Consider the following 12544-nt stretch of genomic DNA (forward strand, 5'->3'; position numbering starts at 1 on the left):
TTAGCTCGCCGGGCAACCCTGTACACTGTTCACCCCTTAATGGCGGCATCTTCAGAGGAGGAGACTGATCGGCGACCCATCAGAAGAGTCCGGTCAAAAAGTGACACCCCTTATCTGGCTGAAGCAAGGATATCTCTGAACCTGGAGACAGGTAAGAAGAACCTCCCACCCATGCCTTTCTGGAGCTGTCCATGCAGCCGGTGCTGATCTACTCTCCCAACACACACAGACACACATGTACTCTACCAATGCTTCTTTGTGTCAGTCCCTGATGACCACTGACAGCTGACAGCCTGCATCCCAACATGTCAAATGTCCCAGGGTAGACTCAAAGGTCTGCATTCATATGAATCTTCTTTCATGTCTGTAAGAAAGCATTTCCCTTCCCCTAACAAACTTATCCTGTTGTGTGAGAGGTTTTATTGGTTTACACTAATAACAACCTTTTTTGAATGCAGGAATCATACTCTGTTCTCCAGGTCAAAAATCAAGCAATGTATATAGTAGGCATTAGCTGGAATTAACATGTAAAGGGCACTGAAAGGGGGGCTGCGTGACAAGTCATGAAAGGACACGGCTGCGATTTCAGGAGAGCAGCTGAGCTGAAGTGCTTGTGGAATGGAAACAAAGTGTTAAACTGCATCCTATTATGCCTCATCATATTACTTACTGTATGTCATGGTCACAGCAACAGATCAGCTGCTAGGATTCAATTCAGAACACAATGCTAATAGCAAAATCTCTGAATTGTCACTTATATTTATATATGATGCTGCTTGGCTTATTTGGAGTTAGATGAGATATTATCAAGCCATTATGTATAAAGTATTTGGGATTTTGTAAGGTTCATCAGATTTGTGCAACATATATTTGTTTCTGCTTAGTGAAGCCTTACCCAACCTAAATGTCAATGGAAATGCTTCTAGCTAAATGTATAAAGGACACATGCACATCGTTATTCCTTTAAGACAACTCTATTTAGCATATTGCCATTAGGAAAACTGCTTTGAAAATATTGCACATAAAAATGCCAATCTTATCCATAAATATAAAAGTTACCAGTATGTTTACCAGACCTGAGATTCCTGACTAATATTTGTGTTGTTGGGTGTAACTCCATATCCCTGTTTTATGTCACAGCTGCTGGAGTTCAATTTTTTGTTTAGAGCACAACACTAAGCAACGCAGAAGGTTAATTTTATCGTAAAATATTTTGAAATCTGCTGGACTGAATGAAGGATGTGTTGCCATGGTGATGGGAGTGCTGTGCCTTGGAGGCAAATGCTGCGCAAAGAGTCAATCAAACCTGGAGTTTCACGAGTGTGGTATATTGTTCATTCATGCTATGACACAGGGGGCACAGGCAATCATCTGGATTCGTTTTTTCTTTTTAATACTACATGTGCTTTGTTCATAAACATCTATGTTAACAAAGAAACAAAAAATGGTTGTGGTTGTGAGGTAGACAGCTCTTGGCAAAGAAAGTGACAATGACAGATGTTGGAATGGTCCACCTGCTGTAAGTGTATTTTACCTATAAGATGAATGCTAAATGCCTTTTCTTCCTCTAGGGTAAAATGCAGGTCTGTTTTACAACCCCTTATGCTCAGGAGCAATGCTTCCTTAGAGCTATCATTAGTGAGGTCTGGGCAAGTTCCTATGCCCGCACCTTTGTCCACACTCACACCATATCAAAGTCAGTATCACCTACGCTAACAAGCTAGCACATGATGTGTAGTAAGCTTTTCAAGCCCGGAGGCACAGTTCAGGTGTTGGAAGTGACAAACTTGCATCATGGTCAACATTTCACAAACTTACCCTGCTGTCAGGATGTGCTTGTGAACTTTAAAGGATACCCGAGGTGACATGTGACATGATGAGATAGACATGTGTATGTACAGTGCCTAGCACACAAATAACTATGCTTTGTTCCTTTTTTTTTCTTTCTCTGCCTGAAAGATTTAAACATCAGGTATGTAAGTGGCAGTTCCTGTCTGAGTCAGGACTTGGTCAGACTACTATGTGACCCTCACTTTTTAAAATTACAACTATAAAACACTTTCCTAGCAGAAAATGGCTTCTGAAAGCCGGAAAGAGATAAAAAGGGTCAATAGGTCATAGATTTTTAGCTCTGGCATACTTCAATGAATGTGTCATTGACCAAAAACAATAAAACAGTAAAAACGTAAAAAGTAGATTTAAATATAAAATAAAATTGTGGAATATCTTAAAAATTCATTTTTAGGAGAAGGAGGATAGATACAATTGTTTATTTCATTCGTTTATTTTCACCTTGGTTATCCTTTAAGGCTCGTTTCCACTAGACATACTTTAACCTAAGTTGTAAAGAACTATCCTAAGGACGCTTTTTAAAGAGACTCTGTAACAACAAAAACCTCCCCTGGGGGGTACTCACCTCGGGTGGGGGAAGCCTCCGGATCCTAATGAGGCTTCCCACGCCGTCCTCTGTCCCACGGGGGTCTCGCCGCAGCCCTCCGAACAGCCGGCGACTGTGCCGACTGTCAGTTCAATATTTACCTTTGCTGGCTCCAGCGGGGGCGCTGTGGCGACTTTCGGCACGGAAATAGACGGAAATACCCGATCTCCGTCGGGTCCGCTCTACTGCGCAGGCGCCGGAAACTTGCGCCTGCGCAGTAGAGCAGACCCGACGGCGATCGGGTATTTCCGCCTACTTCGGCGCCGAGAGGCATCAGAGCGCCTGCGCAGGAGCCAGGAAGGTAAATAATGACGTCACCGCTGCCCGGACTGCACGGAGGGCTACAGCGAGACCCCCGAGGGACGCAGGACGGCGTGGGAAGCCTCATTAGGATCCTGAGGCTTCCCCCACCCGAGGTGAGTACCCCCCAGGGGCCGTTTTGGCGTTACAGTTCCTCTTTAAAAAATGTACATTATGGTGCAATTCTAGTAACATAGTTTGGATGAAAAAGACATCTGTCCATCAAGTTCAACCAGAAAGAAAAGAAAACAAAACAAACAAAAAAAACCACTGTCCTGAACCCACACATATCCCGGTTGATCCAGGAAAAGGCGAAAAACCTTACACGGTCTGAGATAATTAGCCTTAAAAGGGGAAAATTCTTTCCCCACTCCTGATGGAAGTCAGATAAATACCTGCATCCACTCTCCTGGAAATCATAGCCGTGGATGCCCTTAAATCCAAGGAAAGCATTTAAGTCCTCTTTAAATTCAGATATAGAGTTTGCCATAACCACTTAGGTTCGGCTCACATTATCTTTTGCCAACGGAAGCGGTAGGACCCAATTTTCCGGACCGTTTTGCTCAGCAGAATGGAAATGGAAGGTTTTGCAGCACAATAGGAACCTATGGAAAAGGGACGTTTTACAGCACACTGGCTGTAAAAACAGACAGTTTTCTAGGATCCAGATGGCCGGATCCGTACGGCCGGCTCCTCAAAAACCCACAGAAGTGAACCGGGCCTTACTGAAGTAAGATATTCCAGATTTTAAGCACTATGAGGGCCCATTCACACTAGAAGTGCTTTTCTGAGCATTTTGCGATTGATTTGCCTTTTTTAAAATCGCTCCCATTCACTTTCATTAAAATTGCAGGAAAAATCGTCGTGATTTTCGCATACGGGATTGCCAAATTGCAGCGGTTTTGCCGTGATTTTTAACGTGATTTTAATGAAAGTGAATGGGAGCGATTTTAAAAAACACAAATCAATCGCAAAACGCTCAAAAAAGCACTTCTAGTGTGAATGGGCCCTCACTGTGAAAGATCCCTTTCTAGATAGATGGCAAAAACTTTTCCTCCATACGCAGATCATGTTCCCTTGTTTGTTGAACAACCCTAGGCAGAAAAATTTCACCTGCTGAGCTTTTGTATTGCCCTCTGATGTATTTATACATGGTAATTAGGTCACCTCTCAGTTGCTTTTTTTTTCCAAGCTAAATAAGCCCAGTTTGTCCAACCTTTCTTGGTAATCATAAACGCAGTGCATGCAGCATTTTAGGCACAATTGTTATTATATTGCTATTGAAATGGATGGAAGGAAGAAAGGAAAAACACATACATTTAGTGATTCCTACAGGAAATCCTCCTTTAAATAGCTAAGGGTGGCCACTAATGATCCACTAATGATCCAATCTTTTTCATCCAATTTTATCAAATCTATGTAGTATAGGGGTAAAGTGAATGAATTTATTGAATGGATATTTTAGGCAGTTCCCTTATATTACATTACAGAAATAGTAAGAATTGTATGAAAAAGATTGGATTATTGCTAGCCACCATAACTGTGCATGCACCGCCTTGCAAGCAAACCAACAACACTAACACTGGTTCCTTATATAAAGAGTGCCTTACTGTGCATGCTTCAGCCACAAGATGGTACTGGAGGTGTCTTTGCTGTCAAGTGTATGTCCAATGTGCAAAGGTTTAGAAACATGGTTTAGAAACATGTTAAGACCATTGATACAATGACACAGAACACAAGAGCACTTATAGCAAAAACAATAAACTACAGAAGTTACCTTTTGGCTTTCACACTAAACCCGTTGTATCACAATGCACAATAGCATCACAACACAATGCAATAATATTTCTATGTGGCTAAAGTTAATAAGGAAAATTTGTATTTTTTATATTTTTGCCCTCTAGTGAGCAATTACATCAGCCAAATGCACTAAAGTGGCATGGGACTAGTTTAGGCCCCTTTCATACTTACCCCACTGTTAGGGTTCACTCCTCCGCCGCAGCTCGTCGTAGGGGCCATCAAAGTCAGTGGAACCCTTTTCACTTTGTGCAACATGATGCGGTACAACAAAGTGGTTCGGCCAATACAGAGGCTGCAGCACATTGCTGTGCAGTGCGTACTAGAGATGGCTCGAACCTCCGATTTTAGGTTTGAGAACCGGGTTCACGAACCTCTGCAAACGTTCGCGAACCTCAATAGACTTCAATGGGGAGGCGAACTTTGAAAACTAGAAACATTTATGCTGGCCACAAAAGTGATGGAAAAGATGTTTCAAGAGGTCTAACATCTGAGTTTTTGCATAGATGAGTGGGATAGACGCCAAAAGTCCCGGAGAAAAATCTGGATTTGACGCAAAGCAGCGTTTTAAGGGCAGAAATCACATTGCATGCTAAATTGGAGGCCTAAAGTGCTTTAAAACATCTTGCATGTGTATACATCAATCAGGGAGTGTAATCAGAGTACTGCAGTCACACGGCGTGCAGGCAGAGATGCTGTGTGTGGGGACTGACTTAGTCTTCGGGCGGACAGTAGCCCTCCGGGATCCATGCCTCATTCATTTTGATAAAGGTGAGGTACTGAACACTTTTGTGACTTAGACGACTTCTCTTCTCAGTGACAATGCCTCCAGCTACGCTGAAGGTCCTTTCTGACAGGATGCTTGAGGCAGGGCAAGACAGAAGTTGAATGGCAAATTGGGACAGCTCTGGCCACAGGTCAAGCCTGCGCACCCAGTAGTCCAAGGGTTCATCGCTGCTCACAGTGTCTACATCCACACTTAAGGCCAGGTAGTCGGCTACCTGCCGGTCGAGGCGTTGGTGGAGGGTGGTTCTGGAAGCGCTAAGGTGAGGCGTTGGATGTCTGCATGTCCGACATCACCATGAGATCGCTGGAGCATCCTGTCCTTGCCTGCGTGGACATGGGAAAAGGATTACTGGCAGTGGTACCTTTATTGCGTTGTGCTGTGACATCACCCTTAAACGCATTGTACATCCACACTTAAGGCCAGGTAGTCGGCTACCTGCCGGTCGAGGCGTTGGTGGAGGGTGGTTCTGGAAGCGCTAAGGTGAGGCGTTGGATGTCCGCATGTCCGACATCACCATGAGATCGCTGGAGCATCCTGTCCTTGCCTGCGTGGACATGGGAGAAGGATTACTGGCAGTGGTACCTTTATTGCGTTGTGCTGTGACATCACCCTTAAACGCATTGTAAAGTATAGTTGTCAGCTTGTTCTGCAAGTCCTGCATCCTTTCTGCCTTCAGGTGAGTTGGTAACATCTCCGCCACTTTGTGCCTATACCGAGGGTCTAGTAGCGTGGCCACCCAGTACAGCTCATTCCCCTTGAGTTTTTGTATATGGGCGTCCCTCAACAGGCTGGACAGCATGAAAGACACCATCTGCACAAAGTTGGATGCAGACGTACTATCCATCTCCTCTTGCTTTTCCTCAGTGATGTCATCTAAGTTCTCCTCCTCCCCCCAGCCACGAACAATACCACGGGAAAGTTGAGCAGCACGAACCCCCTGCGACACCTGCTGCGGTTGTTCTTCCACCTCATCCTCCTCCAAAACAACAACTTCCTCATCATCTGACTCCTCTTCCCCACACGACTCTTCCTCCTCCTTCTCCTCCCCCCTCTGTGCTGCCGCAGGTGTTGAGGAATCATCTGCTTCTGCTGAGAATTGATCCCACAACTTTTCCTCCTACTCCTGTTCCTGGTCACGCTCCTCCACAGCTTGATCCACCACTCTATGCACGGCACGCTCCAGGAAGAAGGCATACGGGATCAAGTCGCTGATGGCGCCTTTACTGCGACTCACCAGGTTTGTCACCTCCTCAAATGGCCGCATGAGCCTGCAGGCATCAGTGTCCAGTACTTCGGCCAGAACATCCCCTTCTCCCCAGACTGTGTCCTTTGACTATAGTTGTACAGATACTGTTTTACGGCTTTCTCCTGTTGTAGCAGGCGGTCCAGCATCAGGAGGTTCGAATTCCAGCGAGTCGGGCTATCGCAAATCATGCGTCTCACCGGCAAGTTTTTTCTCTGCTGTATATTGGCAAAGCATGCCATGGCCGTGAAAGATCGCCTGAAATGCCCACACACCTTCCTGGACTGCTTTAGGAGGTCCTGTAAGCCTGGGTACTTAGACACAAATCTTTGAATTATGAGATTCAGCACATGTGCCATGCAGGGTACATGTGTCAACTTTCCCAAATTCAAAGCCGAAATGAGATTGCTGCCGTTGTCACACACCATGTTGCCAATCTCCAGTTGGTGCGGGGTCAGCCACTGATCCACCTGTTTGTTCAGAGCAGCCAGGAGAGCTGCTCCAGTGTCACTCTCCGCTTTGAGGCAAGACATGTCTAATATGGCGTGACACCGTCGTACCTGGCATGCAGCATAGGCCCTGGGGAGCTGGGTCTGTGTATCTGGAGAGAAGATTGCAGCACCAGTAGAGTTGAACTGCCACTCAGCCAAGGAAGAGGAGGAGGACGACAGCGAAGAGGATGTAGCAGGAGGAGATGAGGTAGCAACAGGCCTGCCTGCAAGCCGTGAAGGTGTAACTAGGTCTGCTGCACAGCCACGTACTCCCTGCTTGCCAGCGGTCACCAGGTTGACCCAATGGGATGTGTAAGTAATGTACCTGCCCTGACCATGCTTGGCAAACCAGGCATCCATGGTCAGATGGACCCTTGACCCATTGCTGTGTGCCAGAGATGACACCACTTGCCTCTCAACTTCATGGTACAGTATGGGTATCGCCTTTTTGGAGAAATAATTGCGGCCTGGTATCTTCCACTGTGGTGTCCCAATGACCACAAATTTTCGGAAGGCCTCAGAGTCCACCAGCTGGTATGGTAACAGCTGGCGAGCTAACAGTTCCACCAAGCCAGCTGTCAGACGCCGAGCAAGGGGGTGACTGGAAGACATTGGCTTCTTCTGCTCAAAGATTTCCCTCACAGACACCTGGCTGCTGCAGGAACTGCTCAAGGTGAGAGGCGGAGTGGAGGAGGGAGGCTGTGATTGTGAAGGTGCAAGGGAGAAAGCGGCTGAAGATGCTGCACCTGAAGGAGGAAGAGGAGAAGGAGGGTGGCTATGCTTTTGTGTGCTGCTGTTGCTCAGGTGCTCTTCCCATTGCAGTTTGTGCCTTTTCTGCAGGTGCGTTCTTAAAGCAGTTGTCCCTACGTGGGTGTTGGCCTTTCCACGCAATTTTTGGTGGCAAAGAGTACAGATGGCATTGCTCTGATCTTTGGCATACACATTAAAAAATTTCCACACCGCTGAGCCACCCTGGGGTGTGGGCACTATGGTGGCCTCAGCAGCTGAAGTTGAAGGGCATGTTGGCTGGCTGTCCATAGGTGGCGATAACTGGTGCCAGACACTGCCACCAGCTGTTTCTGATGACGAGCTCCCCCTGCTTCTTTCAGGAACTCGTTTCCTCCTACTCCTCTCTGACGCCCCCTCTGAACTGTCTCCCTGGTCATCACGCCTCTTAGGATCCCACGTGGCATCCATATCATCATAATCATCCTCCCCAGCTTTGCTTGCCTCAGACACCTCATAAACTGCAAAACAGCAGGTACTTCATCATCCTCCTCCTCACTCCTTACGTCCATAGTGTCGCCTAACTCAGACATATGAGGTGGTGTAACTTGCTTAGCACCTTCATCTTGTTGTAACAAGAATGGCTGTGCATCAGTGATTTCCCCACCAAATAATTCCTGCGAAGTGTCAAATGCAGCGGATGTGGTGCTAGTAGTAGCGCTGGTGGCTGCGGAAGATGAGGTGTTCTGTGGTAAATAGTCAACCACATCCTGACAATCTTGGGAGTTGATGGGACGTGCCTTCTTCTGAGCACTGTACTTTGGGCCACGAAATCACTTCAGCACAACCTCAAACAGACCTGCCAGGTGGCCTGCCTCTGGATCTGCCTCTGCCTCTTCCTGTTTTGTCCATATCTGGGGGAATGAAGTGAAAGGTATGCACTGACTTGACTAATACAATATGCAGTCACACAGGTGCAGTGAAAAGTATGCAGTGACTGGTATTACAATACAATGTGCAGCTGTCACACAGGTGCAGTTAACAGGTATGCTCGGAGTGGTATATTACACAGCGTGTGGTCACACAGGTTGTGTGAACAATTATGCAATGACTGGTATTACAAATGTGCACCTGTCACACACACACAGGTACCGAACAGGTATAGTGACACTGTGTACGCTCACGTAGGTAAGTGGGTGCACTGAACAACAGGTAGGTATATGCAGTGATGGGTATTACAATGTGCACCTGTCACACACAGACAGGTACCGGACAGGCACAGTGACACCGCATTGCCTCATGTAGGTAGGTGGGAACACTGAACAACAGGTAGGTATATGTAGTGATGGGTATTACAATGTGCACCTGTCACACACAGACAGGTACCAGACAGGCACAGTGACACTGCATGCGCTCACGTAGGTAGGTGGGTGCACTGAACAACAGGTAGGTATATGCAGTGATGGGTATTACAATGTGCACCTGTCACACACAGACAGGTACCGGACAGGCACAGTGACACTGCGTGCGCTCACGTAGGTGGGTGCACTGAAGTGAACAACAGGTAGGTATATGCATTGATGGGTATTACAATGTGCACCTGTCATACACAGACAGGTACCAGACAGGCACAGTGACACTGCGTGCGCTCATGTAGGTAGGTGGGTGCACTGAACAACAGGTAGGTATATGCAGTGATGGGTATTACAATGTGCACCTGTCACACACAAACCAGTACCGGACAGGCACAGTGACGCTGCATGCGCTCACGTAGGTAGGTGGGTGCACTGAAGTGAACAACAGGTAGGTATATGCAGTGATGGGTATTACAATGTGCACCTGTCTCACACACACAGGTAGTCACTGAATGTGCTGGGCCTGGCAGTGGCACACACAGTAGGAATTACCAAGGCTGTCTATGCAACACAAGTGTCTGTGGGACACACACACACAAAAATAGATCACTAGAACAAGATTTGCTCTCAAAAGAGCTGTTGAGGGGTGCTTTCTTAGCAATAAGAATTAGCAAGGAGCAAGCTAAGAAGCCTACAAGAGCCTAACTAAGCTTTCCCTATAGGTCTCTGCACAGCAGCTCTCCCTTCTCTAATTACTGCAGGCACACAAGTGAATCCAATGCCTGACGCTGCCTGCTTTTTATAAGGGGGGGGGGGGGGTAGGGCTCCAGGAGGGAGTGTAGCCTGATTGGCTACAATGTGTCTGCTGACTGTGATGTAGAGGGTCAAAGTTGACCCTAATGATGCACTATGGGGGCGAACTTCTAGAAAAGTTCACGGTTCTCCCAGCTTGCGAACCACGGAAGTTCACCGGCGAACCGTTCGGGCCATCTCTAGTGCGTACAGTACCATGTGGAGCACAATTCAATGGGAATCAATGGCAACGTGAACAAACTTTATAAATATTTGCAGTAGTGGTTCGGCACGCGTGCGCAGATCGGGGGAATTCAAGTGACTTCCTTTCCGGCAGTTTGCATGCCACTGAGCTTCAGTTTCGGTTAACAATTTTCGTAAGTTTCCCTAATGCTAGATACACTGTCAATTCATTTCTGAGACCCTCAACAGCAATGATGTGAGGATGATTAATAAATGTGTGTTTACAATAAAACAGGAGCACACATATTTACTATTTAAAAAGAGACCATGTCACGTGACCTGCAGTGGCTGAATACAAGCCACCTACTGTGGCACAGCATTCACCTGTTACATGGCAGCCACTGCTGCTTCATTCAAATATTTCCGGGAATGCAGGAAAGTATTCTAAGATTTCCAGTTCTGTGAAAATGGCCCTCATATAATCAGCACAAATAAAAATTAATTTTACCGTTTTTAACAAGAAAAATACATTTTTTAATTTCTGACTATTAAGAAGAAAACAAATGAGTTTGCCCTCCTATCCTTATTAACCACTGTCCTCCATGCAGGCTGGTATAACCCAGGTCGGTCATAGGAGGTTTACAGAGACCCTCAGACATCCTCCCTCTCCCAAGAAAAGGGGTTTATTTTTACTCCCTATCTATCTGGAATGGTTAAAAAAAATATTGGAAATAAAAACACTAACATTTTAGAAAATCGTTTTTTAAATAATCATTTTTATTCTTTTCTTTAATTTGCACTGTATCACTTTTCATCTGTATACGTTTCTTCTTCCAGCATTTTCACCTGTAAACTTTTTTCTTCTGTGTTATGTTCCTCTATTCTTTTGTCTTCTATATTTTATTTATTTAATCTTCTGTTCTTGTGAAATCTTGCATTGAGCTTGCAACGCACCATCTGCCCTTGCAGCAAAAGTGATTAGGGGGCCTTAAAATTTCCCACCAGGACTTCCTATTGGTCCATGTTGTGGACCAATAGGAAATTTGAAGAAAAATTTGAATCAGTCATGCCCAGTGCTCTGCAGGTCTTTGGCTTCCTTCAATATTGGGACCTGTTCTTAGGTAGCATACCTATAAAGAGGGTGCCAAGTAAATCTGGGTGTCGGGTGAAGAAACTAATAGAATACTGGCAATACAGCCAATATTCTACTGAGGTTTCTACCACCTTCTAACATGAATCCTCCCCCTAGATACTCCTAAAACTAGCCATCCTGTAAACCCTCCGTCAAACACTACCCATCCCAAAATGTAAATTTGGGCTCCAGCTATGCCTGTCATTCGTATTGTACACTGTGCTCTGTTGCAGCTGCAATTAACATTATGGTCTGTGGAGGCACCCAAATTACCCGGCGCTGCATGGTGCCCAAATTACCTGTCTCGTCTTAATTAAGACTACCACTTCCTGCTCCTCACTAATCTCAATGACACAGTCAACCCTGACTGTGGTACCTTGTAGCATGGGAGCTTCAGTAGTGGGAAAGGGTGAAGGACAAGCCAGCTGCTTTCCTCTACTGGGTCCGCCGTTCTGTGATCTGTACCCTACAGTGTTCACAGTTGGTTATTTCTTCTGTCTTGGAGAACACAAGTCAGTTCAACTATATTTTTAAATCTGTGTAACTGTTTTTTTCTATCAGTGCTGACATGAAAATGCAGATGCTCAAATAGAAAGATACACACACACTGACTGGGAATTGTGTTCTTAAATGCAGGAAGATATTACATTTGGGAATCTAAATACCCAAGAGGCAAAACAAGGATCCTGATATCGTCACTCTTATAGATGATTCCCAGATGTGAAAAGTTTGTTCCCTGTTTGAAGGGCTGCTGGTCCTGCAGATCTTGCAATTGACCATGGGTTGTGCAGTAGCCAATGTTTTAAATAATGTCCAGACAGCAGAGATACTGTTCTTTTTGGTTACACTACCTTTCTCTTAGCTATGCAACATCCTGCTCTATACCCTACTCATGACTGCATAGATTCATACTTACTCCCTGTGTTGCATCACACACCTCATCGTCTACCTCCTCTTTTTTTCTAGACTCAGCGTCACAGTAACTCTGGGAGAACAACTCTCTGCATGGTTTGTCTTGTGCCTTTTCCTCTGATTGGTCGGTCCTCTCCACTTCCCTTTTCACCCCCACACTTACCACTTTATCCTCTTCCTTTTAGTCTACCCCAAAAAGGGATGTTGTTCGCAAGTGTTGAATATGTTGTAAAAAAAATTGGAAAACCACCAAAAGTGTGTACTTATGAGGGGCATCCAAAAGGTAGCAGCCATTTGCATATATATGTATGCAAGGCATTCTTTTAGTGCAGAATGCCAGTAACTGTTTTTTCAGCAGCATCACCCTTATTTCCTTCAACCTATAGGTG

General features: G+C 45.6%; 1 protein-coding gene across 5 annotated transcripts in view; it reads left to right on the forward strand.

The window, feature by feature from the left end:
• PHACTR1 (phosphatase and actin regulator 1) overlaps positions 1 to 12544 on the forward strand; it is a 455927-nt gene that overhangs the window by 51141 nt on the left and 392242 nt on the right. For all 5 annotated transcript variants that reach the window (XM_068236910.1, XM_068236906.1, XM_068236908.1 and 2 more), the window contains one exon: positions 5 to 151. In XM_068236910.1, the coding sequence (XP_068093011.1) occupies positions 5 to 151 (147 nt within the window). The remainder of the gene's footprint in view (positions 1 to 4; positions 152 to 12544) is intronic.

This window comes from Hyperolius riggenbachi, chromosome 5 (genome assembly GCF_040937935.1).
Source record: "Hyperolius riggenbachi isolate aHypRig1 chromosome 5, aHypRig1.pri, whole genome shotgun sequence".
NCBI lineage: Eukaryota > Metazoa > Chordata > Amphibia > Anura > Hyperoliidae > Hyperolius > Hyperolius riggenbachi.